The sequence below is a fragment of the Aquarana catesbeiana genome, linkage group LG11 (genome assembly GCF_042186555.1).
Source record: "Aquarana catesbeiana isolate 2022-GZ linkage group LG11, ASM4218655v1, whole genome shotgun sequence".
In the NCBI taxonomy this organism is placed as follows: domain Eukaryota; kingdom Metazoa; phylum Chordata; class Amphibia; order Anura; family Ranidae; genus Aquarana; species Aquarana catesbeiana.
This window is the reverse complement of record NC_133334.1, coordinates 90,000,641-90,027,201: the sequence shown is the minus strand read 5'-3', so window position 1 is coordinate 90,027,201 and position 26,561 is coordinate 90,000,641. Positions and strand designations below refer to the sequence as shown.

The 26,561-nt window shown below is 42.3% G+C and overlaps 1 protein-coding gene across 5 annotated transcripts in view; it reads left to right on the top strand.

Annotated features, from left to right (window-relative positions):
• Window positions 1-26,561, top strand: part of BRSK2 (BR serine/threonine kinase 2) — a 300,811-nt gene that overhangs the window by 226,898 nt on the left and 47,352 nt on the right. For 3 of the 5 annotated variants that reach the window (XM_073604731.1, XM_073604733.1, XM_073604732.1), the window contains exons 14-17: window positions 12,244-12,451; window positions 12,779-12,827; window positions 18,250-18,373; window positions 18,871-19,051. In XM_073604731.1, the coding sequence (XP_073460832.1) occupies window positions 12,244-12,451; window positions 12,779-12,827; window positions 18,250-18,373; window positions 18,871-19,051 (562 nt within the window). Of the gene's footprint in view, window positions 1-11,934; window positions 12,452-12,778; window positions 12,828-18,249; window positions 18,374-18,870; window positions 19,052-26,561 lie in introns of all 5 variants that reach the window. The other 2 variants (XM_073604730.1, XM_073604729.1) reach the window with 1 other exon arrangement.

Below are 26,561 nucleotides of genomic sequence, written 5' to 3'. Positions count from 1 at the left end.
TTTTTTGGAAGGATGGTGGCCTAGAGATATCTCCCTTTACAGGTTTCCTCTACTATCCTTTCTGCTCTCTGTGAATGCAATAGACATTCACTGGCTCAATAAATCAGGCTGCATCTGTATGTGTCCTAGGTTTGTATGTATGTGGGTAGTATGCATGGTGCAGGAAGTGCCAGATGCTGGATAATGTGAATATATATTCAATTCCATAAACATTCTGAGTGCACTTCTAAGGGGATCTGTAGAGTGAGACGGCTATAATGGCTTTGATTTTCTCTATATCGTCAAATTATTTAGTATTTACTGAGCTCAATGTCTGCACAAGTCTTGAGTTATTCTGAAATACTCTAATATATTGCAATTGGAAATAAAGAATGGGCAGTGGTTGCCCAAAGCGACTTACCAGCTCCTGCAGAATTATTAGAGATAATTCATAAATTTCATACCCATTAGCTTTCGATTTCTGCTGTTTATTTATTTTTTTCAAAAAGTCTCTGCCTTCTCTATGTTTTTAGAGGGTAAAAGAAAAAAAAAATCACAATTTCCATTGTCACTTTGGGAGGGTTGTGGATGAAATATGCTGTTAGAGTTACCAGGCAAAGGTACCCATGGGCAAATTAAGATTTTTTTCAGCATGGTTCAGCAGATTATTTTTATCATTGCCATAGATTCAGCTTTAAAAACGATAATCCATAGTGACTAATCCAAATCCATCTATTATTCTATCTTCAGCAGGGAATTGGTATTGGTTGTTATGGGTTACTGCACTGTATTTCCATTTTTTGTAGTAAAAAAAAAACCCTACAACATGTTTGTTAAGTCTGCCTAAAAATAATTTTAAAAATATTTTCTACAGTTAAGCCGCGTACACACAATCGGATTTTCCAACGGGAAATGTGAGATGACAGGCTGTTGGTGGAAAATCCGACCGTTTGTAAGCTCCATCGGACAATTTTTGTTGGATTTTTCCGTGGACAAATGTTGAATGGCAGGCTTTAAAATTTTCCGCAGACAAATGTCTGTTGTTGGATTTTCCAAGCGTGTGTACACAAGTCCGTCGGACAAAAGTCCAAAGTACAAACACGCATGCTCGGAAGCAAGGACGAGCTGGATGCGGTCGGTCTTGTAGACTAGCGTTCGTAATGGAGAATTAACATTCGTAACGCGGCAAATTATGAGATCTCGAAATGCAGCGCACAATTCTCTTCTTCTTTAATGGGATAATGATGAAGCTGCTTTGCTGGTGATACTGATGGAGTTATTGCAAACAAATTTTCAAAGACTTTTTTTTTCTAGTGATATCAAGAATAATATTATTATGCTTGTTATTTTTTTTTTTTTTTTTTTTGGTGCAAGCTACCACAATGCCATTATCCCGTAGTTTTTAAGATCAAAGATACAACTATGTTGGTGTCCCTTGTTAATTTTACATTGTATTTTTTTAAATGTAACTGCCTACTCCCAAACTGTCATTTGAAGTAAAACACATAGCCAAGTATTATTCTCCACAATTGTTTTATTGTGCATTAAAAAAAGAAAACAAATAAAAATTAGACATGCTATCTGCCAATAGAAATTAACCAAAAAGTGCATTTTATGAATCCAAAAATATAGAAAATATACCAAATCAAATCATTATTCAACCAAAAAATAAAATAAAAGCCTCATGCATGTGTCCTGCTTCTTAAAGAGAAAGTAAACCCTGATGGGTTTTACTTCCTCTTTTGCTCCCTGCAAAGCCTGCAAATTAAAAGCATAAATGATGCATACTATCCCATTATGTGACACTTACCTGCAAACAAATCCATCGCTGTCCCCTGTGCAGGCTGCGTCCTCTTCCTTCCGGGGGCCACGGACTCCGGCTCTGTGACTGGCCGGAGCCGTGTGACGTCACTCCCACGCATGCGTGCGGGAGCCGTCTGTAACGGCACAGAGGTCCGTTTCTTCACAGTGCATGCGCCGATTACATCATCGGCACACTACAAGTGAAATATCTCCTAAATGGCGCACGTTTAGGAAATATTTCCATTACCTATAGGTAAGCTTTATTCTAGGCTTACCTATAGTTAAAAGTCAGGAGGGAGGGTTTACAACCACTTTAATATAGGGGGTCAACAATGCCAAGAGTTGGTGAATGCAGGGGTCCGTCATCCGGAGATAATTCCGAAAAACATCTGGATTATTCTCCTGGAGCTCCCGCAGCAAAAGCATATGACATAATTGGTCACGATTAATAAAGCAACCAATTTTTGGTCCAAGAAATCCTCCTCCTCCTGTTCCTGGACTGGACTTGGGTAAAAGCAATAACTCCAAGGCCAATAATAAATAACACGTTATCTCCTCCGGTTCCGCAACATGGCTGGTTTACGAACGTCCGTTCAGAAATGAACTGAAAAGTGAGAAATGAAAAGCGCGAAATGAAAAGCACGAATCAACACTCACCAAACTTCTACTAACACGAAATTAGCAGAAGGAGCACAAAGGGTGGCGCCTGACAATTGAACTTCCTCTTTATCAGCTCGTAGTACATCTAGTATGTCACTACGTTCGTGTTTGTTGGCCGACAATTGTGTACCGTTTGTATGCAAGACAAAATCCAGGCACATGCCTTCGGACAAAAGTCCGAGGTTTTGTATGCAGAAAATCCAATCGTGTGTACAAGGCTTTAGATGTTTTTAGGCTGACTGCAAGCTACTCTGAACAGGTGCAAAGTGAATCTGTCCCCAGACAAAGAGTGTGGACACACTGAGGTCGATTTACTAAAACTGGAGAGTGCAAAATCTGGTGCAGCTGTGCAGCTTCTAACTTCAGCTTGTTCAATTAAGCTTTGAAAAAAATACTGGCAGCTGATTGGTTTCTATACAGATTTTGCACTCTCCGGTTTTAGTAAATGAACCACAATGAGTTTCCCTCATTAACCCCCTTACAACGACATTGCACACATATGCAACAGCAGGGCAGATGGGCCGCAAATATATGTTGCTGTCATATTGTGGGGCACAGTCCATAGGTGCCCCCAGAACCATGACCAGCTCATGCTCACAGCTAACTACTGCTGATTGCAAGCTGGTAGGTGCGGCTCCCGATGATGCAAGCACTGTGCATCCAATCCGAGCGGCTAGAACAGGAGCCCTGCTTACTGACCCCCAATGTCATGCCCCATTTAAAATGCCAGCTCCATCCCACATTACAGGGTAAACCTACAACAGAGAAGCCCAGCTTCTAGATATTTAATCTTTTGTTAGGGCAGACAGTCTTCTAATCTGGTTTACAACTGATAATGAGATCTGGCAGCAGGGCTAATTATAGTAAACATTAAGCAAGCAGTCTGTACTTCGAGCATTCATCCCTGGGTGTATACTGTCTTAAACATTAGTAGCATTAGTTGCTCCGTCCAGCTTTCAGGCTCTCATAGAGTTTTACAGGCTGCCAGCAGTGGGGCTGGACTGTGCTCTGTGCCTTTTAAGGTTCACACCTATGCATGTGGCTGTGGGTGAGGGAATCACTGCGATTCTCACACCCGCAGTAAAAACACGTTGCTCTTTGGAGACGCGCGGGGCTGACATTCATTCTGAATGGCATCCCCACACATCTCAGCCCCCAGCGCATTTGCAGGTGTGGGAAATTGCATAGTTAAAAAGACCAATGCGATTTCCCTGTGGCCGCATTTCTGAAAAGGTGCATGCATCTTTTTATTGCGGAAATGCAGGCATGGCAGCCTCTTCATTTGGACACGGGCTGTAAAAACGCTAAGGTATGAACCTAGCCTTAACGCCCAGTGTGCACGGGGGCCTTATTGAATTAGAATGCTTGTGTAAAGGAAAGACCATCTAGTCTGGTTGTTTGCTCAGTTGTTTTGCATAGGGTGTAAATGTTAATTAATATTCTGTCCCCTTTAAAGTGCACTCAGAATGTGTTATAATACACAAGTGATATAAACTTTATATGTTTTATATTCATCTGTACTCCATCAGCAGTGATGTCATCACTTATGCCAAGGGTCTCATAAATAACTAAAGAATATGTGCTGCCTATAGCAATCCATTAGGATCTCCTTCACTGCTACAGGCAACAACTCTACAATCCTCTAATGCAGTTAGGCCCATTCTGAATTTCTTTCTTGGGTGGAAGTGTACCATGAAAGTAGTTCATTTAGATGAACTCTTCTAACAAACAAGCTGTTAAAAGAAAAGGATACTTGTGTATTATAAGAAATGACGACTCCCATTCTGTAAGGCCATAAGGATAACAGAGGTCATCAATTTGTGTACATTTTCTTCCTGTCCTGTGATTTTATATAAAATTATTAATAAATTGTTATTATTGTTATTACTAAAATTAATATAATTTTTATTAAGTTTAAATATTATATACACTGAGCAAAATTATAAACGCAATACTTTTTGTGTTTGCCCCTATTTATCATGAGCTGAACTCAAATATCTACGACTTTTCTATGTACACAAAAGACCTATTTTTCTCAAATATTGTTCACAAATCTGTCTAAATATGTGTTAGTGAGCACTTCTCCTTTGCCAACATAATCCATCCACCTCACTGGTGTGGCATATCAACATGCTGATTAGACAGCATGATTATTGCACAGGTGTGCCTCACGCAGTGCAGCACATCTCCTTCACATAGGGTTGATCAGTTTGTTGATTGTGGCCTGTGGAATGTTGGTCTGTTCCTCTTCAATGGCTGTGTGAAGTTGCTGGATATTGTCAGGAACTGGAACACGCTGTCGTATACGCCGATCCAGAGCATCCCAACATGCTCAATTGGTGACATGTCCGGTGAGTATGCTGGCCATGCAAGAACTGAGATGTTTTCAGCTTCCAGGAATTGTGTACAGATCCTTGCAACATGGGGCTGTGCATTATCCTGCTGCAACATGAGGTGATGGTCGTGGATGAATGGCACAATAATGGGCCTTAGGATCTCGTCACGATATCTCTGTGCATTCAAAATGCCATCAATAAAATGCACCTGTGTTCGTTGTCCATAACATATGCCTGCCCATACCAGAACCCCACCGCCACCATGGGCCAATCGATCCACAACCTTGACACCAGCAAACCGCTCACCCACACAATAACATACACGCTGTCTGCCATCTGCCCTGTACAGTGAAAAACGGGATTTATCCGTGAAGTGAACACCTTTCCAAAGTACCAGACACCATCGAATGTGAGCATTTGCCCACTCAAGTCAGTTAGGATGACGAACTGCAGTCAGGTCGAGACCCCTATGAGGACGTCAAGCATGCAGATGAGCTTCCCTGAGACGGTTTCTGACAGTTTGTGCAGAAATTCTTTGGTTATGCAAACTGATTGTTGCAGCAGCTGTCCAGGAGTCTGGTCTCAGAGGATATTGGAGGTGAAGATACTGGATGTGGAGGGAGGTCCTGGGCTGGTGTGGTTACATGTGGTCTGCGGTTGTGAGGCCGGTTGGATGTACTGCCAAATTCTCCGAAACGCCTTTGGAGACGGTTTATGGTAGAGAAATGAACATTCAATTCAAGGGCAACAGCTCTGGTGGACATTCCTGCAGTCAGCATGCCAATTGCACGCTCCCTCAAAACTTGCAACGTCTGTGGCATTGTGCTGTGTAATAAAACTGCACATTTTAGAGTGGCCTTTTATTGTGGCCAGCCTAAGGCACACCTGTGCAATAATCATGTTGTCTTATCAGCATCTGGATATGCCACACCTGTGAGGTGGATGGATTATCTCGGCAAAGGAGAAGTGCTCACTAACACAGATTTAGACTTTAGATTTGTGAAAAATATTTGAGAAAAATAGGTCTTTTGTGTACATAGAAAAAGTGATAGATCTTTGAGTTCAGCTCATGATAAATAGGGGCAAACACAAAAGTGTTGCGTTTATAATTTTGCTCAGTGTAATTGTGGGTGACTTCTGATATCCTTGATGCTTGATCTATATATACGATTCACATGATCCAGCAATGCCGGCTTAGTCTAATATGTATTCTGGGTAATACCATTATCCATGCTTCTGGTTTCCTATAGTGCGTGTTTTAATATAGCTACATGCAACATTTTGACATTATTTATGTATCAATGCATACACTCAGCAAACCTTGCTTCTTAATTATCTAAAAATGACAAACTTCAAAACTTGCCTTAAGGTGTATCTATTATTTAGACTTTAGGAGCCATGACCCTATCTTTAAATATCTATTCACCTACTGATGGAATCTCATAAGAGACATTCAAGGGCTTCCATTGCTGATCTACAAAATCCTAGGCACCCTATACTATCATTCTGATTCTCTAATGTTTCCAGAGTCACTATCCCAGAGCAGGTATATACAGTGCCTTGAATAAGTATTCATACCCCTTGACATTTTCCACATTTTGTCATGTTACAACCAAAAGCGTAAATGTATTTTACTGGGATTTTTTTGTGATAGACCAACACAAAGTGGCACATAATTGTGAAGTGGAAGGAAAATGATAAATGGTTTTCAACAATTTTTACAAGTAAATATCTGAAAAGTGTGGCGTGCATTTGTATTCAGCCCCTTTACTTTGATACCCCTAACTAAAATCTAGTGGAACCAATTGCCTTCAGAATTCACCTAATTAGTAAATAGAGCATACCTGTGTGTAATTTAATCTCAGTATAAATACAGCTGTTCTGTGATGCCCTCAGAGGTTTGTTAGAGAACCCTAGTGAACAAACAGCATCATAGAGGCCAAGGAACACACCAGACAGGTCAGAGATAAAGTTGTAGAGAAGTTTAAAGCAGGGTTAGGTTATAAAAAAATATTCCAAGCTTTGAACATCTCGCAGAGCACTGTTCGATCCATGATCGGAAAATGAAAAGCGTATGGCAAAACTGCAAACCTACCAAGACATGGCCATCCACCTAAACTGACAGGCTGGGCAGGGAGAGCATTAATCAGAGAAGCAGCCAAGAGGCCCATGGTAACTCTGGAGGTGCAGAGATCCACAGCTCAGGCGGGAGAATCTGTCCACAGGACAATTATTAGTCGTGCACTTCACAAATCTGGCCTTTATGGAAGAGTGGCAGGAAGAAAGTAATTGTTGAAAGAAAGCCCATTTGCAGTTTACAAGAAGCCATGTGGGGGACACAGCAACTATGTGGAAGAAGGTGCTCTGGTCAGATGAGACCAAAATTGAACTTTTTGGCCTTAACTCAAAACGCTATGTGTGGTAGAAAACAAACACTGCACGTCACCCTGAACACACCATCCTCACCGTGAAACATGGTGGTGGCAGCATCATGTTGTGGGGATGCTTTTCTTCAGCTGGGACAGGGAAGCTGGTCAGAGTTGATGGGAAGATGGATGGAGCCAAATACAGGGCAATCTTAAAAGAACACCTGTTATGCCGCGTACACACGAGTGGACTTTACGGCAGACTTTGCCCGGCGGACTGGATTTCGTCAGACAATTCGATCGTGTGTGGGCTCCAGCGGACTTTGTTTTCTCAAAAGTTGGACGGACTTAGATTTGAAACATGTTTTAAATCAATCCGTTGAAATCGAGTCCGGTCGAAAAGTCCGCTTGTCTGTATGCTAGTTCGATGGACAAAAAGCCACGCTAGGGCAGCTATTGGCTACTGGCTATGAACTTCCTTGTTTTAGTCCGGTCGTACGTCATCACGTACAAATTCAACGGACTTTGGTGGATTGTGTGTAGGCAAGTCCGTTCATTCAGAAAGTCCGTCGTAAAGTCCGTCGTAAAGTCCGCCGGGCAAAGTCTGCCGTAAAGTCCGACCATGTGTACGCGGCATTAGAGTTTGCAAAAGACTTGAGACTGGGGCAGAGGTTGACCTTCCAGCAAGACAACGACCCTAAACATACAGCCAGAGCTACAATGGAATGGTTTAGACCAAAGCATATTAATTTGTTAGAATGGCCCAGTTAAAGTCCAGACCTAAATCCAATTAAGGATCTGTGGCAAGACTTGAAAATTGCTGTTCACAGATGCTCTCTATCCAATCTGACAGAGCTTGAAGCTATTTTGCAAAGAAGAATGGACAAAAATATCACTCTCTGGATGTGCAAAGCTGGTAGAGACATCCCCAAAAAGACTTACAGCTGTAATTGCAGCAAAAGGAGGTTCTACAAAGTATTGACTCAGGGGGGCTGAATACAAATGCACGCCACACTTTTCACATATTTATTTGTAAAAAATTTTGAAAACCATTTATCATTTTCCTTCCACTTCACAATTATGTACCACTTTGTGTTGGTCTATCACATAAAATCCTAATAAAATACATTTACGTTTTTGGTTGTAACATGACAAAATGTGGAAAATTTCAAGGGGTATCAATACTTTTTGCAGGCAATGTAATAGGGAGGGACTTTACTTGCTGCATGCTTGTTTTTAGGTCTGTGACTAAAACCCAAAAACCAAAATGCAGCTAATATGAGGGCCGGTAGCAGAAGGGGACTCCATACTGGTGTGACTAAATAGATAATAATCTGAGCAGCTGAGCTTTTTGTTAATTGGATACGATGAATGTAGCTTTAGCTGGCAAATTTATTACATTACTGTAAAAGCTATTGTTAATTATTGATTTGGAACAGCATGGGTTTCAATAGTTAGACTGCTTTTAGGAGGGCAAATAGAGAGCCATAGGTGCCTCTAACATGTTCACTACAGCAAAAAATGAAATACACCCAATGGAAATGGTTGACTTTTTCAACATATTTGAACAGGCATACATTAGATCCTACAGATAGTTATGATAAACAAGAAAACAAGAAAAAAAAAACTCAATGGACTCATAAAAACTCATAAAGTTTTGGCCACGTGCAAAAATTTAGTTGCAAGGCGTTTGTAAGTTTCTTTCAATGGAAATCAAATCAGGGCATTGACTATGGCAGTCTATAACTCTTTTTCTTCTTTTTGCGACATTCCTTGGTGGATTTGTTAATGTGCTCTATCATTTTTCTGCTTCAGCTTCAACTATTGGACAGATGGCCTCACATTCTCATCAGCACATTTTGATATGATGCAAAATGTTTAGTTGACCGCAAGCTGCCCAAGCCCTAAAGAACAAAGCAATCCCAAAAATCTTAAAGTGGTAGTAAAGTTTTTTTTTTTTAAATAACAAACATGTTATATTTACCTGCTCTGTGCAGTGGTTTTGCACAGAGCAGCTCCAATCCTCTTCTTTTCGAGTCCCCCCGCTGGTGCTCCTTGCTACTTCACCTCAAGCAGTGCCCCCAGAGAAAGCCGTTTGCCCTGGGGGCACTGCTGCATGCTCACTCCCAAGCTGCTGCTCTATGCTTCCATAGGACTCATAAAGCTGTGGCTCAATCTCCCCCCCCCCACTCTCTCCTCATTGGCTCACTGGTTGTGATTGACAGCAGTGGGAGCAAATGGGCTCCTGCTGCCGTCTCAGCCAATGGGGAGGGAGAGTCCCAGGACAGCCGAGGCTATCATGAACATTGTTGGATTGCAGGGAACTCAGGTATGGATTGGGGCTGCTGGAAGGGGGGCGCTGCACACAGAAGTTTTTTTACCTTCATGCATTGAATGCATGAAGGTAAAAAGCCTTCAGCCTTTAGAACCACTTTAATGTTTTCACCACCATGCTTCACAGTTGTTATGATGTTCTTTTCCTGAAATACTGGGGTTGATTTACTAAAACCAGAGTGTGAAATCTGGTGCAACTATTAATGGTAGCCAATCAGCTTCTAACTTCAGCTTATTCAATTAAGCTTTGACATAAAAAACAAAAAAACTGGAAGCTGACTGTTTTCCATGCAGAGCCCATTCTATGCAGAGCTGCACCAAATTTTGCACTCTCCAGTTTTAGTAAATCAACCCCACTGTCTTTGGTTTGCTGCAAACATATCTACTTTTACCATGACCAAAGAACTCTGATTAAATAGTCTTAAGCACATTATTCCCGAAGACCTGGTCTTGCTCCAGTGTTCTTTATGGACAGGGAAGGCTCTGTCTTAGCACACATCTTTCTGATTGTAGATGCAAATATTTTCTCCCCAACTGTTTCAAGAGTTACTGGACTGCCACATTTTCTTGTAGCACAAAACGATAATTTCTTGGGTTGGATTTATTGGGCTGGTCAGTCCTGGATAGATCTAGCAGTTGTTTGAAATCTACTCCACTAGCAGATTATTTTTATTTCACTGAAATTATTGATATAAAATTGTTTGGCATGCTATTTAAATCCTATGCCAGAATCATAGGCATCCACAACCTTCTTTCAGAGGGCCTTGGAGAGCTCTATTGATCTTGGCATAATGACACCACATATGTCAACAGCAAAGACAACATCAACCCCAGATGTCTACGTTTTAATACGGTTCCACCTGCATGCTGCTTAAAGTTAAATTCCAGGAGATTAGCACCTTTGTAAAAAGTGAAGGCACTCTTGAGTTGCTTCTCTCCTCTCAGATCCCAGATAAGTCCAGTCCAGGAGATGTCATGCATCTAGTTGGATTTAACTCATAGAGTGCCTTTGCTTTTAACTGGCTGAATTCCTGGAATTCATCTTTAAAGAGGTTCCAATCATTGGCACCTAAACTGTAACACTGGATTATAATTTTATGGATTTGAAGTAACGGTAAATGTAGGGGTGTACTTACATTCTATATGACAAACCTGAATTTTTTCTCATTCAGATCATGAAAATTATTATACCGTATAAAGTTTATGTGTCATTTGTCACCTTTATCTGTAGGCACTATTTAAAACAAGATATAGTGTTTGCCTATTCAATTATGTTTAAAAAGTCAACTATTTCCATCAGGTGTGCTTGCCTTTTATATATGGAACCATGATATATAGTTTCCTCCCGTAGCTGCACTGGCATGACACCTATGTTAATCCCGTAATGATGAGAACATATTTTGTTGAGTAGTTACTTCAGCATGAAGTAAGCCTCTATGTTTCTATTACAGGTTTCTTTTAGGTTGAGCCAGTTTAGCTTCCAAGTTGTTGTTTTTTTTGTGGATGCTGGTGGGTTAGATCATCTACCTGCTACTTGTATTTCGAGGGGACCCCGGCTGTTAGGAGGTTTTAAATATAAAAAGAAGAGGATCAGAAATGGATGTCCACAAATATGCTAGGTGACTAGAAACTCCACTAAGTAGATCTTGTGGTCCAATGTCCAAGAGATGAAAGAACTAAGTTGGACACTTGAAGCACCAGTGTCCACCCAACACTGAGCCCATCACCTCTGAGTGATACTCTGCCTATAAGAAATAGCTGGTTCTAATAGTGAAAAAATAGCTTAAATTATTTTCTTGTGTGGACACTGTAACATCAAGGACCAAGAAAGGGAGTGAGGTTTGCTGATATAACCCATTTTCTCTGGTGATGCTATAACAATTGTGCTAAAAGGCTTAGCGTTTTATGTTGCTACTGAACTGCTCTCTGGCTCTGGCTGCTCTTTGGGATTTGCTTCTAACATGCATGTCTTTTTTTTCTTTTTTTCATTCTTTGGTCCACATTGTTGGCTGCTATCTTTCCTTCCATCTGACCCTACGCACCCATAATTGACCACGCCGATACCTTCCTCCGCCCATGGCTGCTTGGCTCTTATTTTCATGTGTGTTTGATCTGCAATCTTTCAATCTGTGTGCATGTGTTACCTTTTCTTCTGCATATATATACTGCTGGAATCATGCTTCCTTTCAAATGGCATTCATACTCCGGCATTACTCTCTGGCAATTTACATTTCCTATTGAATCATCCCTCACCTTGCTTTGTGTGTTTTTCTACCCCCCTATCTCATTTCATCAACCTGTAATGTTATTTGTGTGCTTTTCAATATCCACTTGACTTACTCTTCCCTCTATTATTGCTGTATTATTCTTTGTTGGGTTCTCTGGTATCCCACTTTATCCTCTATCTTTCTATTTGCCCGTTTCTCTTGCTTTCCTTACTGCTTTTTCACTCACAGCCAATAAGGAGGTTTTTTGCCCTCCCCCAGGCCCCTACCCCACCATCTTCTCCTCATCCCACAAAGACCTCCGATTCTTCAGGGCATAATGATTGCCCTCTTGCTCATCCCAAAACCCATACCTTCCCTCCTAAGCCCAGGTCTTCAGAGAAACCACTTCAGACCACCCGGTCCAACCCACTTCCTGCCTCAAACTCCCCAACTGTCCCCCCGCGGACTCCTAATTCTCCTGCTGGGCACAATGCTTGCCGAACCGCAAACAAACTGCCCGCATCTGATCTGGCCCCCAAATCTGTACCCCTTATACAGGTTACCCCTCATCCGTCACCCCGTGGCAGCCCCCTCCCTACTCCCAAGGGAACGCCTGTGCACACGCCTAAGGAAAGTCCAGCAGGCACCCCTTCACCAACCCCACCATCCAGCCCAAGCATTGGTGGAATGCCCTGGAGAACAAGACTGAACTCTATCAAGAATAATTTCCTGGGGTCACCAAGATTCCACCGTCGCAAGCTGCAAGGTAAGAAAGAGTTATTAGAATATCAGAATAAATTGGGTGCGGGTTGGCGGCTATTTACTCTAGCTAAGAATTTTATTGTTTGGGCAAACAGTGCTTTGTTTACAACCTTTATAACAATTGTTGTTATGCCATTGTTCTCAAATTGCTGGTCTGAAGTAAAATATGAAAATATAATGACCATTGTGCCATTATGGCACCCATTTGTCATTGAGACAGAATTTAGTTTGTGATTTGTCTGTACAAGAGTAATGAGAGAAAAATTAGAGACATAGTAGGTCTTAGATTATAATATCTATTATTAATAATAATCTATTGATATGTGTTCAGTTCCCACGGCTGATGAAATGACCAACTTGACACCGGAGTCATCACCAGAGTAAGTATTGTTCACTGCACCCATAAATACTATTAAATACCCTATTCTATTACTGGTTTCCACTTTAGTGTATCTTACACAATTGTAAATTAAATGGTGAAATTGGGCATTAACCCCTCATCTCTGTTTATTCACTTCCAGTCTGGGACAATTCTGACATTTTTCACATACATGGTAAATTCAGCATTGTTTTTGCTAGAAAAGTTCCTAGAACCCTCAAACATTATATATTTTCTAAAAGCAGAGGCTCTTTGTTATATTGTTATCTTTGTTATATTGTAGCCATTTGCTAAAATCATTTAAGATCATTTTTTTCCTCATTAATGTACACACAGCACCCCATATTGATAGAAAAACACAGAATTGTTGACATTTTTGCAGATTTATTAGAAAAGAAAAACTGATATATCACATGGTCCTAAGTATTCAGACCCTTTGCTGTGACACTCATATATTTAACTCTGGTGCTGTCCATTTCTTCTGATCATCCTTGAGATGGTTCTATACCTTCATTTGAGTCCAGCTGTGTTTGATTATACTGATTGGACTTGATTAGGAAAGCCACACACCTGTATATATAAGACCTTACAGCTCACAGTGCATGTCAGAGCAAATGAGAATCATGAGGTCAAAAGAACTGCCTGAAGAGCTCAGAGACAGAATTGTGGCAAGGCACAGATCTGGCCAAGGTTACAAAAAAAATTCTGCTGCACTTAAAGTGGATGTAAACCCAATGTCATCCTTTCTAAACTACTGCCATAGGGGTTATCTATAAGGATATACATGCCTCCTGCATGTATCCTTACCTGTCAAATGTCTCCCCTCTGTCTGTTATGAGACCCGAAAAACTGCAGATTCTGTGGGTGGGTCTGTTGTCTGGAGCTCGATGGATGGAGTCGTGATGTCAGTAGACTCCCCGCCCACCTCTACACTCCCCTTGTCAATATGCATTTTCTCCTGTTTATTTCTAACACTGAACTTCTGCTGAACTTCTGCTATGATCTCTAACATCCAGTGAAAAGACAGGAAAGTAACCACATGACTTCAGGATGCCAAATCATGCTGAGGTGTGGAACAGCCAATCCTTGCAGAGCTACTGAAGAAAGGAGTGGGGGAGGGAATTAAAAAATAATGCCTGTGTCTTAGGCTGTCACTCACAGCAAGGGGGAGTATTTGACAAAGTTTTTCTCAGTTTGTCAAGATTTTTCTCACTGAACAATAAAAGAGGATTGCTCAGAGATGGATTAACTCTGTGTGGCAAGACTGGGCTCAAATGATAGGAAATCTTATACTCTACAGTATGATATATATATATATATATATATATATATATATATATATATAAAAATTCGGGTTTACATCCACTTTAAGGTTCCTAAAAGCACAGTGGCCTCCATAAACCTTAAATGGAAGACGTTTGGGATGACCTGAACCCTTCCTAGAGCTGGCTGTCCGGCCAAACTGAGCTATCGGGGGAGAAGAGCCTTGGTGAGAGAGGTAAATAAGAACCCAAAGATCACTGTGGCTGAGCTCCAGAGATGCAGTCGGGAGATGGGAGAAAGTTGTAGAAAGTCAACCATCACTGCAGCCCTCCACCAGTCGTGGCTTTATGGCAGAGTGGCCCGACGGAAGCCTCTCCTCAGTGCAAGACACATGAAAGCCCGCATGGAGTTTGCTAAAAAAAACACCTGAAGGACTCCAAGATGGTGAGAAATAAGATTCTCTGGTCTGATGAGACCAAGATAGAACTTTTTGGCCTTAATTCTAAGCAGTATGTGTGGAGAAAACCAGGCACTGCTCATCACCTGTCTAATACAGTCCCAACAGTGAAGCATGGTGGTGGCAGCATCATGCTGTGGGGGTGTTTTTCAGCTGCAGGGACAGGACGGCTGGTTGCAATCGAGGGAAAGATGAATGCGGCAAAGTACAGGGATATCCTGGACGAAAACCTTCTCCAGAGTGCTCAGGACCTCAGACAGGGCTGAAGGTTTACCTTCCAACAAGACAATGACCCTAAGCACACAGCTAAAATAGCAAAGAAGTGGCTTCACAACAACTCCGTAACTGTTCTTGAATGGCCCAGCCAGAGCCCTGACTTAAACCCAATTGAGCATCTCTGGAGAGACCTAAAAATGGCTGTCCACCAACGTTTACCATCCAACCTGACAGAACTGGAGAGGATCTGCAAGGAGGAATGGAAGAGGATACCCAAATCCAGGTGTGAAAAACTTGTTGCATCTTTCCCAAAAAGACTCATGGCTGTATTAGATCAAAAGGGTGCTTCTACTAAATACTGAGCAAAGGGTCTGAATACTTAGGATCATGTGATATTTCAGTTTTTCTTTTTTAATAAATCTGCAAAAATGTCAACAATTCTGTGTTTTTCTGTCAATATGGGGTGCTGTGTGTACATTGATGAGGAAAAAAATGAACTTAAATTATTTGAGCAAATGGCTGCAATATAACAAAGAGTGAAAAATGTAAGGGGGTCTGAATACTTTCCGTCCCCACTGTATACGCAGCTGTTTTTCAAATGCAAATTCTCAGGAACAAATACACTTAAAGTGGTTGTAAACCCACTTTGTAATTTTCAGGCAATCCCTAATGTTTGATAATGCTATGTGCCCAGTGTATGTACTTTAAAAAAATGCCATTCTATACCTTACATTAGAGCGCTGCTCGGCGCTCACGTGACCGCCCGCCAGTTTCTCTCCTGATCTGACAGCTACAGCGGGAGGGGCAGGGAATCCCCCGCTGACGTAAGTCGGGAAGAGAGGAGGAGAATGGCGGGCGGTCACATGAGCGCTGAGCAGCATTCTGAAATGAGGTATAGAACGGCATTTTTTTAATAAAGCACACACACTGGGCACATAGCATTATCGAACACTGGGGCCTGCCTGAAAATTACTTTATTAAGTTATTTTAGCAGCAGGAGGGGAGGGGCGGGCACTGACACAAGCTGACAGGCAGGGAGGAGGGGGGGACAGAGGAGAGACAGCGGGATGACGGAGGCACGTAAACTTACCACGGTTTCAGGGGCTGAGCAGCCATGATAAACCGTGGTCAGTTTACAGGGGGGAGGGCAGCACCAGGGAGGTATTTTAGATGATACAAAGGGCCAAATTACACAGCTCAAGCACTGTTCATGCTTTCACAATTCATGCTTTAAAGGAACAGGATACTTTTTTTTTTTTAGGGTAACAAACGCTTTAAATGCATTTTAGCACACAAAAACACAATACCCAATTTTTGGTAACATTTTATAATCGATGATGTTGTGCTGAGTAAATAGCTACCAAATATGTCAAGATTTTAAATTTCACACGCCTTTGAAATGGTGAAAAATGATGGCACCCAAAAATCTTCATAGGTGATGCTTTAAAAGCCTTTACAGTTTGCCCGTTTAGAGTTAAGCATGAGAATTAGAATTATTGCTCCCACTCTGACATTCATGGTGATACCTCATATGTGTGGAGCAATCACTGTTTATGTGTGCGGAACCTATGTATATTTTTGTGCATGAGCATGGGGGTACAGGAGCATTGTTAATATTTTTTTTTTTCATTTTATTTTATTTCAATTCAATTTATTTATTTATTTTACACTGTTTCTTTACATTTTTTAAATTTGTAACTTTACAGTAAAACCTCAGATTGTGAGTAACGCGGTTTACGAGCATTTCACAATACGAGCTATTTTTAAAAAAAAATCCTGACTCGGTTTGCAAGCGTTGTCTCGCAAGACGAGCAGGATTCAAGCCTCTGGGGTGTGCAGTATTGCATTTCGCCAGAGGTGCACGCTCGGAGACACTCAGAGCTGCTCGGAGACACTCGTAAACACTCCATTCCTGAGTGTCTCCGAGCCTCTCTGAGTGTTTCTGAGTGTCTCCGGCACCCCCAACACTGCCCACATGCGGTACTGCATACACTTGCAGTGACACTGGAATGAATGATCTGAGTTTCCATTGATTCCTATGGGGAAACTTGCTTTGATATATGAGTGCTTTGGATTACAAGCATACTTCTGAAACTGATTATGCTCGTAATCCAAGGTACTACTGTATTACTATCACAAGGGATGACCAGCATCCCTTGTGATAGCATGGGTAGTGACAGGTATACTTTATTGAGAGATCTGGGGTCTGTTAGATCCGTAATCTCTCTTCTGCCCTCCAAGGCAGCTGATCAAACCAAGATCGGTTTGATCAGCTGCCTGTCTGGTCGGTACAGGCCAGTAAAGAACCAAAACAAACATAGTAGTCACTTTCGGCTTCATTCATCACAGAGGAAAGGGAGGAATGGATATTCCTCCCTGACTTCTGTCTGCAATCGGTCCCACTGTACCAGTCCTGGGCTCCCAGTGGATTGAGACAGCCTGGGATTGGTGGTTTGGGATATGGGGGGTGCTTCCACGCCCTGTAAAAGTGATTGGGTGGTTATAGAGCTGCTCAGATCACTTTTAAAAGCCCATTGCCAGCTCCTAGGGACAGAAATAGTTAAATCACAAAAGAAATAAATCTTACTTGTCAATGTGTCTCAAGTAAGAGTCAGGTAAAGTAGAAGGCTCACTTTCCCACAGGACAAAGAATGTACGGGACATTTAGCACTTTGTTCCATCTTCCTAGGTGCTGTCTAACGCTAGCTGTGAAATTGCATGGGGCATTTTTCCTCCCTCCATGGCCATCCAACAATGCAACTAGCAAGTAGATGGCTGATTTGACAGACAGTACTGTTAGTGTTTCACAAGAAATGTGATGCGTGGGGCGGGGGTGTTGGTAGTGGGCATGTGCTTGGAGATGGAGAAAAGTGCTGTTTGTGAAAACAGTCATCTCCTTGCTAGCTGCATTTTTGGACATCCATGGAGGAGGGGGGGGGGGGGGGGGGGTGAGCTGTCCAATCTCACAGCTAGCCTTAGACAGTACATAGGAAAATGGGACAAAGTCCTAGTGTACACACAAACAACATTTTTTAATAGGCATGAGATTCGCTTTCCTGTTGTCATTTTCAAGTGCAGGTTTTTCTTTTATTTCAGCCCTAAATTAAGAGAAAATTAACAGTCAGCCTGGGCAAAACTCTATAGTCAGGATCCAACCTGTGATTCCTATCACACTGAGCCTTTTAGGCACCAAGGCAATAAACTTCCCTTCACAGCAATAATAAAAAAGACCAGTTCTGCTTGAGGAGAAAACCATCTGACAGACTAAGAATATTAAATATTGGTTGGTATAAAGCAGATATATTAATATTCTTTATATACTGTACCCAGCTAAATTCCATCTTGGCTTTTTTTTCACCTGGGTTTTGATTTCTCTTTATTTGGCATAGTTTTTTATTCATTTCGGTATCTGTTTTTTTCCACAGACTTGCCAAAAAGTCATGTTTTTTTTTTTTTTTTTTAATCGTGGTGTGTGTTTTCTCCCTAGACTTGCCAAGAAGTCATGGTTTGGTAACTTCCTGACTCTGGAAAAGGAGGATCAGATCTTCGTGGTCATTAAAGACAAGCCTTTAAGTTCAATTAAAGCTGACATAGTACAAGCATTTCTCTCGGTAAGATTGCCAGCCCCCTAATTCAAACCTACTTTACCAAAATGACTGTCAAGCTATATTGAATATACAGATTTATAGGTCAATGCCTTGGATAGCAGCATAAAATATAGCAGCACCAAAGCAACATTTGTTCAAGTTGAATGCACATTTCCTTAGAGACTTTTAGGAAAATTAACTAGCAGTAGTGAACAGTTTGAGGGTACAAGGGCTATGGAGAAGAGTAATAACATTCCTTGTAGTATAGTGAGCATGCAACATTCTGATTTTTTTTTGGCAGGCACTTGGTTGGTGGAATGCATATACAACAGTACTTTTGATAGCACTTTATTATTTTATTATTCAGGATACTTACATAAGGTTGATGTCTAGAGCAGCATGAATTTAAATTTGACCTTAGATGCTATAATTCTAAGATGTCAATTAGGACATTAAACCCAACCGCTACTAACTGGCAGAGGTGCAATTGTCTACATTTTTGTGTTATTTCTTCCCCACAGATCCCAAGCCTCAGTCACAGTGTGATCTCACAAACAAGTTTTAGAGCAGAGTACAAATCCACAGGAGGTCCATCTGTCTTCCAGAAGCCAGTGAAGTTTCAAGTGGATATTACATATTCAGAAAGTGGGGAGAAGCAGAAGGACTGTGGGATATACTCAGTCACTTTTACTTTGCTATCAGGTATCATCTCCTATGCACATAAGACTCCTTAAATATTCTCTGCTAACTTCCATTTTCCATCTATGGAAAGATTAGACTACCATGCTGCAGAGGTGACCATATATATAAGTATCTGGCCAACTGGCCCTACAGTCTTTTCCTAATTCAGCCATACAGGGGAATAGTTAAGTCTCACTGATTAGGATATTTTCATGTAATCCAAACTTGTAGACTTTGCAGACAAAAGAACAAGTTGTATGAAGACTATATATGAACAAATCCAGTCTTTGGGGTAGATTTACTAAAACCAGAGAGTGTAAAATTTGGTGCTGCTCTGCATAGAAACCAATCAGCTTCCAGATTTTGTGTCAAAGCTTAACTGAACAAGCTGAAGTTAGAAGCTGATTGGCTACCATTCACAGCTGCACCAGATTTTGCACTCTCCAGTTTTAGTTAATCAACCCCTGTGTGTGTGTGTTCACTTATCCTGACTCTTGAGTAAATATAGAGGTTGATTTACTAAAACTAGAGTGCAAAATCTGGTGCAGCTCTGCAGAGAAACCAATCAGCTTCTAGGTTTTTTGTCAAAGCTTAATTGAACAAGCTGATGTTAGAAGCTGATTGGCCACAATGCACAGCTGCACCAGATTTTGCACTCTCCAGTTTTAGTAAATCAACCTATTTGTCAGTCTTGGAAGTTGTAGTTGAAGTTCTGCAACTCTAAATTATTGGCAAATGCAAAAGGTCTTAAACAAAAACTGGTTTTACCTAATAATTGGCATGTATGGGCATTGAAATTTAATGGCCACCAATGTTGGCTGCATTTGCATACAGTGTGCAGAATTTGTTTAATTGTTTTAAAACATGCATGAACACATAAGATATATACACATATTGTTAATTTTATATTGATTTCATAAGCAGGCTTTAGTATAGTAAATGGTGCTTAACTGAAAGAGTTAGGAGTTTATGTATAAAAAAAATGCTTTGCAAATGTCTCAGCATTTGTGCAAAATTCACATATAATATCCATAATGTTTGTACTATGTATGACTCTGGAATCCCTTTTAAAAATAATGGGCTGAACACCAATTCAATCCGCCGTTCGCACAGAAATCTCCATAAATTTTAATGCAGAGTTCTCCCTCTTCTTCTGGTCATATGTTCTTTGCTTATAGTATTATTGCTATTTTTTCTATTGGTTGAATGCTCGTTAACTCTTTAGCTCTTTAGGTTACTTTCTTTTAGGATCAAATGTTAAGAATGTTACATTCACCCAGCGAAAGATAACAAATAGAAACCAACATTACTCACATATTGAAAACATTAGGGGTATTATTTCAATAGCACTCTCAGTTCCTACTCTTCTGTGTGTAACCCCAAAGCAAGCTGTGTGCTATGGAGGGAGTAATATGGGCATGCTCCTGAGCTTTGCTGTGTGCGTCCTTAGACATACACATTGTGGCTCAGCCCCGCCCCCTGCTCCCTCCTCACAGGACTTGATTGTAAGCAGCAGGAGCCATTGGCTCCCTCTGCTACCTCTGTGTCCTGTGAGGGGGGGAAGAAGGGAGAGCTCGGCTGCGGAGGGGCAAAGTCCTGGATCGAGATAGGACTTAGTTAAATATATAAGAGGTGGGGGGGCATACTACTACTGGGACAGTTTTTTTACCTTAATGCAGGGAATACATTAAGACCCCTTGCAGACAGGATGGACTCCTCCAAGCGGATCCAGCTGCTTAGCAAGACATCTTTCTGCTGGTCCCCACTGAGCAGACGGATGACAGGTCCGTGTTCGCTCCACTGTGCAGAGCAGACAGGGACACAGCCCGCTCTTCTCTATGGGGCGGTCGTATGGAAACGGACTGCCTGTCCATTTCCATCCGACTGTCATCCGATCTGATCTGCCGGACGCATGGGGAATGTCCGTCTGTTTTTAGGTTCAATAAGTTTTTATTGTATATAAAATAATTTTCCAAGTGGACAATAAGAACATAAATAAGATCAGATGCCCGACATCGGGCAATCTGAGTCAATAATAAAGAAACAAACATACTTGGGCAAATCAGTACAATGTTATGCATTCTGTTTTCAATATTAATATAGTGTGTTATCTCAACAGTTATCGGAACTTGTGTTGTTGGTCTTATTAACTAAGGTTCCCGAGACCTGGACGCCCCTTATGGGATCATGCTGCGTCCAGGTGTCCAGGGACTTGGAGTGGATAGATAAGTAATCTGAATACCAACAGCGTATAAACATCTGGCAATCAGCCAGTCTGTTGGGGGTTGCGAGAGGCTTGATGTTAAAGAGCAGAATACTATAGGTAAAAAGTAAGATCATGACTCAAGAAAGCCCAAAAGAGGGGTTTAAGAATAGAGAAAAGAGTTGGAATAGCAGGTAGTGGGAAGAAAAGAGGTGGGGGTAGGAGCAGGGGGAGGACTAGCGAGGTAGGTAAGATGGGGGAAGGGGGGGAAGGGGGGGGGACAGCGAGCCTCCTCCGGAGTCGGGGCCTCTAGTGTTGGGTTGGTTGTGTGGAACCAGCAGAGTGTGTAGCTTGGCCAGGTGCCTTCATAGCTGTGAGTCTATTTTTTAACTTATCTGAGGTGGAGTAATGCCTCCATATGCTCCATATAAAGGAGAATTTTGCGTATTTGTCTATGGCTCTGGCTTGCATCTCCTCCATAAGCATGGTGTTGTTTAGTTCACTTACCCACTCCAAAAGAGATGGGGGAGTAGTGGATTTCCAGTGTCTGGCAATTAGTTGTCTACCACTGCTGAGAAAAATTTTTAAGAGATTGTGTTTTTGTGACTTGATTTTGCCAGGTAATATTGATAGGAGAGCAATGAATGGGGAGGGAGTGATTGGTTTATCGTAAATTTCTGTATATATTTGGAAAATTTGGGTCCAAAACGGGCCTATCAGATCGCATTCCCACCATATGTGGCTATACGTACCCTTCGTAGAGTTACATCTCCAACAGGTGTCATTGGTTGATGGGAACATGATCCTGAGATTCGTAGGCACTCGATACCATCTTGATAGAACCTTGTAATTTTTTTCCTTGGTGTAGCATGAGATGGCTGATTTATGGGTGAAGATAAAAGCTTTACCCCATTCAGCATCGGTAATTTCCCTCCCGAGTTCCTCTGACCAAGCTTTAGTGTAGTTGGGTAAGGTGTCGTGGGTATGTTCTATAATCAGTTTGTATATCAATGAGAGGGTGTGACGGGGGGTTTCTGAGAATGTGCATAATTGTTCAAAGCCAGTCAATGGTCTGTGAATCTGTTTGGAGTCATGTAGTTTTTTACAGTAGGTTGTCAGGTGCAGCCGTGTTAACCATGTTACTTTGGGCGATGTGATGTTTGATCTCGATGTAAAAGTACCCAGTGTGCTATCGACAAATTGTCGTGCCGTGGGCCAGGTGTCTCTGTTATGGTCGTCTATGATCTGTATTGAGCCGCCTTCTGGGAGAGCTGGGTTGTCAAATAGAGGGGTAAGGGGACTTGGTTCCGTGGAAAGTGAGTATCTTTCTTTTCTGCGGTACCAGATTAACAGTGCATCTCTGGTCAGTGGAGACAGGCTAGTAAGAGATCTATGAGTCCGTTCATAGCCCCAAGGCAGAGCACGGAGATCAATTGAAGATAAATCCTGTTCCACTAAAGTGGAAGCTTTAATTAGTGGGCGAGGAAACCACTCCAGTAAACGGGAAACCACTGCTGCTGTGTGGTAGAGTTCAAAATCTGGGAGGCTTGTTCCTCCTTTGGAAATGGGAGTACATAGAAGTTTGTGTTTCAGTCTGGGATGGTTTCCCCTCCACACAAATCGTATGGCCATAGAGCGGAGAGTACGGAAGAAGGCAGCTGGCAGAGCTATTGGGAGGGCTTGAAATAAATATAATAGTTTAGGGAGTATATCCATTTTCAGTACATTCATGCGGCCAAACCATGATATTGGTAGGTCTCCTCGACTATCAGTGAGGCGTCTGAGTTTCGTGAGAAGTGGACTGTAATTTAGGGCGTATAGTTCGGAGGCGCGGCTTGGGATGGCCGTGCCTAGGTATGAGATAGATTTTGGTTGCCATTGGAAAGAGAAATTAGCCTTAAGAGAGGAGAGGGTGGGTTGAGGTAGGGATATGTTCAGTGCCTCTGTTTTAGAAATATTCAATTTGTAGTTACTGAGACCACCGAATCGGTTGATCTCGGCCAGTATGGATGGTATACTGATGTGGAGATTGGTCACATAGAGGAGCAAGTCGTCTGCGTAAAGGGAAAGTTTGCATTGTGCGGAAGGGGTCTGTATCCCTCGTATATCTGGATTGGCTCTAATGGCTTGGGCTAGGTGTTCAATTACTAAGGCAAATAGGAGGGGGGAGAGGGGACAGCCTTGTCTCGTGCCGTTTGAAATAGTGAGTTTCTCTGATTGGGTTCCATTAACTAAAATTGTGGCTGAGGGTTTAGAGTAAAGTGACATGATGTGGGCTAACATCCTGGGTCTTAGTCCTATTTGAGAGAGAGTAGCCCGAAGAAAGGGCCAACTGACCCTGTCAAAGGCCTTCTCCGCGTCACAGGAGAGAAGGCAGGTCGGTATGTGGTTACGGTGGGCATATGCCACGAGGTGGATAGTTTTAGTGGTATTGTCTCTGGCTTCACGTCCAGGGACAAAGCCCACTTGATCTCTATGTATTAGATTTGGTAAAAGAGGAGAGATACGGTTCGCTAGGATCTTAGCATATAATTTAAGATCTATATTTAGTAGGGATATAGGCCTGTAGTTAGAGCATAAAGAGGTGTCCTTGCCTGGTTTTGGGATGACTACTATTTGGGCTTGTAATAAGGTATGGGAGGGAGATAAGTGTTCATCTATGGCGTTGAATGCTTTGGCCATAAGGGGGGATAACAAAGGTGCAAATGTCTTATAGAAGCGTGAGGAGAATCCATCTGGACCTGGGCTTTTACCATTCTTTAGATTTTTAATGGCGAGTTGGAATTCAGAGTCGGTCAGGGGGGATTCCAAGTCCTCTGCTTCAGAGGCCGGGATGGTGGGGAGAGCAGTTTCCTGGATGTATGAGGACAGTAATTGAGTTAGAGAGTCTGTTTGGCCTTTGGGTAATGGTGTTTGGGGCTTGAGATTATATAGGGTGTCATAGTATTGACGGAATTCTTCTACTATGGAGGAATTATTTATTATTTTGCCTTTATTGGGTGAGTTAATACAGGGAATAGGGATCCGGGCCTGTCTGGGTTGTAGAGTCTGTGCAAGATGTCTGCCACACTGATTTGCTTGTGAGTAGTGGGCAAATCGCCCTTTGTCTCTCGCTACCAGTGAGCGTTGTGTAAAGATTTGCAAGAGGTCTCTCCTAGCGTTTATAAGTTCTAGTTGAATTTTTTCATCGGGGGATCGTTTATGGTCCTCCTCTAAGGTGGCTATTAGGGACAGAAGGCGTGTGGTGTCTGCTGTTCGCGCGCGTTTTAGTCTCGAGCCGTGTTGGATAAGCTTCCCCCTAATGACACATTTGAGGGCTTCCCATTTCATCAGTGGGTTAGTGTTGTCGCGGGCATGGTCCGCGACAAAGTGTTTGATGGCTTGTGTAATGTCCTGGGTGCAGACTGAGTCCGAGAGCAGATTGTCATTTAGTCTCCACGTATTTCTCCTTTTTTGTGTTGGTATGCTTCCTAGATTCATGTGTATGGGGGCATGGTCAGACCACAAAGTGAGGCCTATCGAAGCGGTGGGTAAGAAGTCCAGTAAGGATTGGGAGATGAAAATATAGTCTAATCTACTGTAGGTGGAGTGTGCTGGGGAGTAGTATGTGAAATCTTTGGTGGAGGGATGGAACGTCCTCCAAACATCCACCAAAGATAAATCTGAGAGAATTGCACGTATTTTGGTCAGGGAAGCCGGGGAGATTGAGGACTTACCCATTGATGTGTCAAGGCGTGGTATCAGAGCGGCATTGAGGTCTCCTCCCAGGATCATGTTGACCGTGCTGAATCTTTTCAGGCGGGTAGATACCTTGGTGAGGAATTGCAGTTGATCCTGGTTTGGAGAATAAACATTAATTATAGTGTAGATCATATTCATATATGAGAGTTTTAAGAAAACATATCTCCCTAGAGGGTCAATGAGGGTGTCTAGTACATCTGGTGTGAACGAGACATGAAAGGCGATCGAAACCCCTTTCGATTTCGCTGTGGGGTTAGTGCTATGGAACCAAGTGGGATATTGCCTATGGAGGAGATGAGGGATGTTGTCTGACCTAAAATGAGTCTCCTGCAGGAGTAGAATTTGGGTACGGTTTTTGTGAAAATGATATAAGATTTGCCTCCTTTTCTCTGGGGTGTTAAAACCCCTGCAGTTTAAGGAGGAGACTTTTAAGGGGGTCTGCACTGCCATGGGAAAAAGGATCTGATAATCCGGGATACTAAAACAGGGGAGAGGCTCGCTGTCTCCAGGGGGGTGGGGGAGGGGTGGGAGGAAGTACAGAAGAAACCTCCGTTAGAATTGAGTTGTAGTGTAGGTTTAAGTGGATAGGTAGGGAGAGAAACAGAAAAAGAACAGAGAAAGAAGAACTTTGGCCTCGTAGGCCGCATAAGGAACATTGAGTTCCAAAGTTCAGCTAAAGCCTCTAAGGGCGCTGAAAATCCTATGAGGGGGTTAGTGGCTAGTCCACAGAGGGGTCCGCACACACCGGACCACTAAAAGTAAAAGGTAATAAAACTTAAATAATTCTGTAACTTTAGCAACTCAGGACCCATAGAGTCGCATATGCGTCTCTAAACTTTTATGAGCTGTCCAGCCGGACAAAGCTCATAGATGAGGTCCGATAATCCAACTATCTGCATGGTCAATAAAATGAGAGTAACAGTGCAACATAGGGCAATGAGGGATGGAGTGAGGAGGGCAGGTTCTGGGGGGGGGCCTTAGCAAAGTAAGGAATCACAGCATTGGCTTGGGATCTCTGGTAACTGGGGAAGGAACGTACTGCTATAAACACAAAACAAACTTTGCATGTAAGAGGGACGACATAATATAGCTAAGCATAATGTCCCAACAATACTGTGACCATCAAACTGGGGCCGCTTCATCGGCGCAATGCCTGTGAAAAAAAGAAGTGGTTAATCAAGAGTTCTGCGGCTGGGATTCATCCATCTGTTGCTTTGGGGAAATCCGACTTTGGGCGCTTGTTCTTCCTGGATTGTTTTCGCCAGTTCGGTGCGATCGGGAATCCAGGAGTCGCTGCATGTATTGGCCAGTCAGGGATGTGGATCTGAGGCAGTTCGAAAGTCCCGAGGAATTTTGGGAGGTCACCCAAAGTGCGAAGTGTGGCCGAACGACCTTCATGAGAAGCAAAGAGGTTAAATGGGAAACCCCAGCGATATTTAATGTGCTTTTCCTGGAGAGCTCCTGTGAGGGGTTTCAGTGCACGTCGCATATCAAGGGTCAGCTTGGAAATGTCTGGTAATAAAGTCACAGCTGTTTCATTAAAGTATATGGCGTCTTGGTTGCGAGCTGCACGCATGATAGCATCTT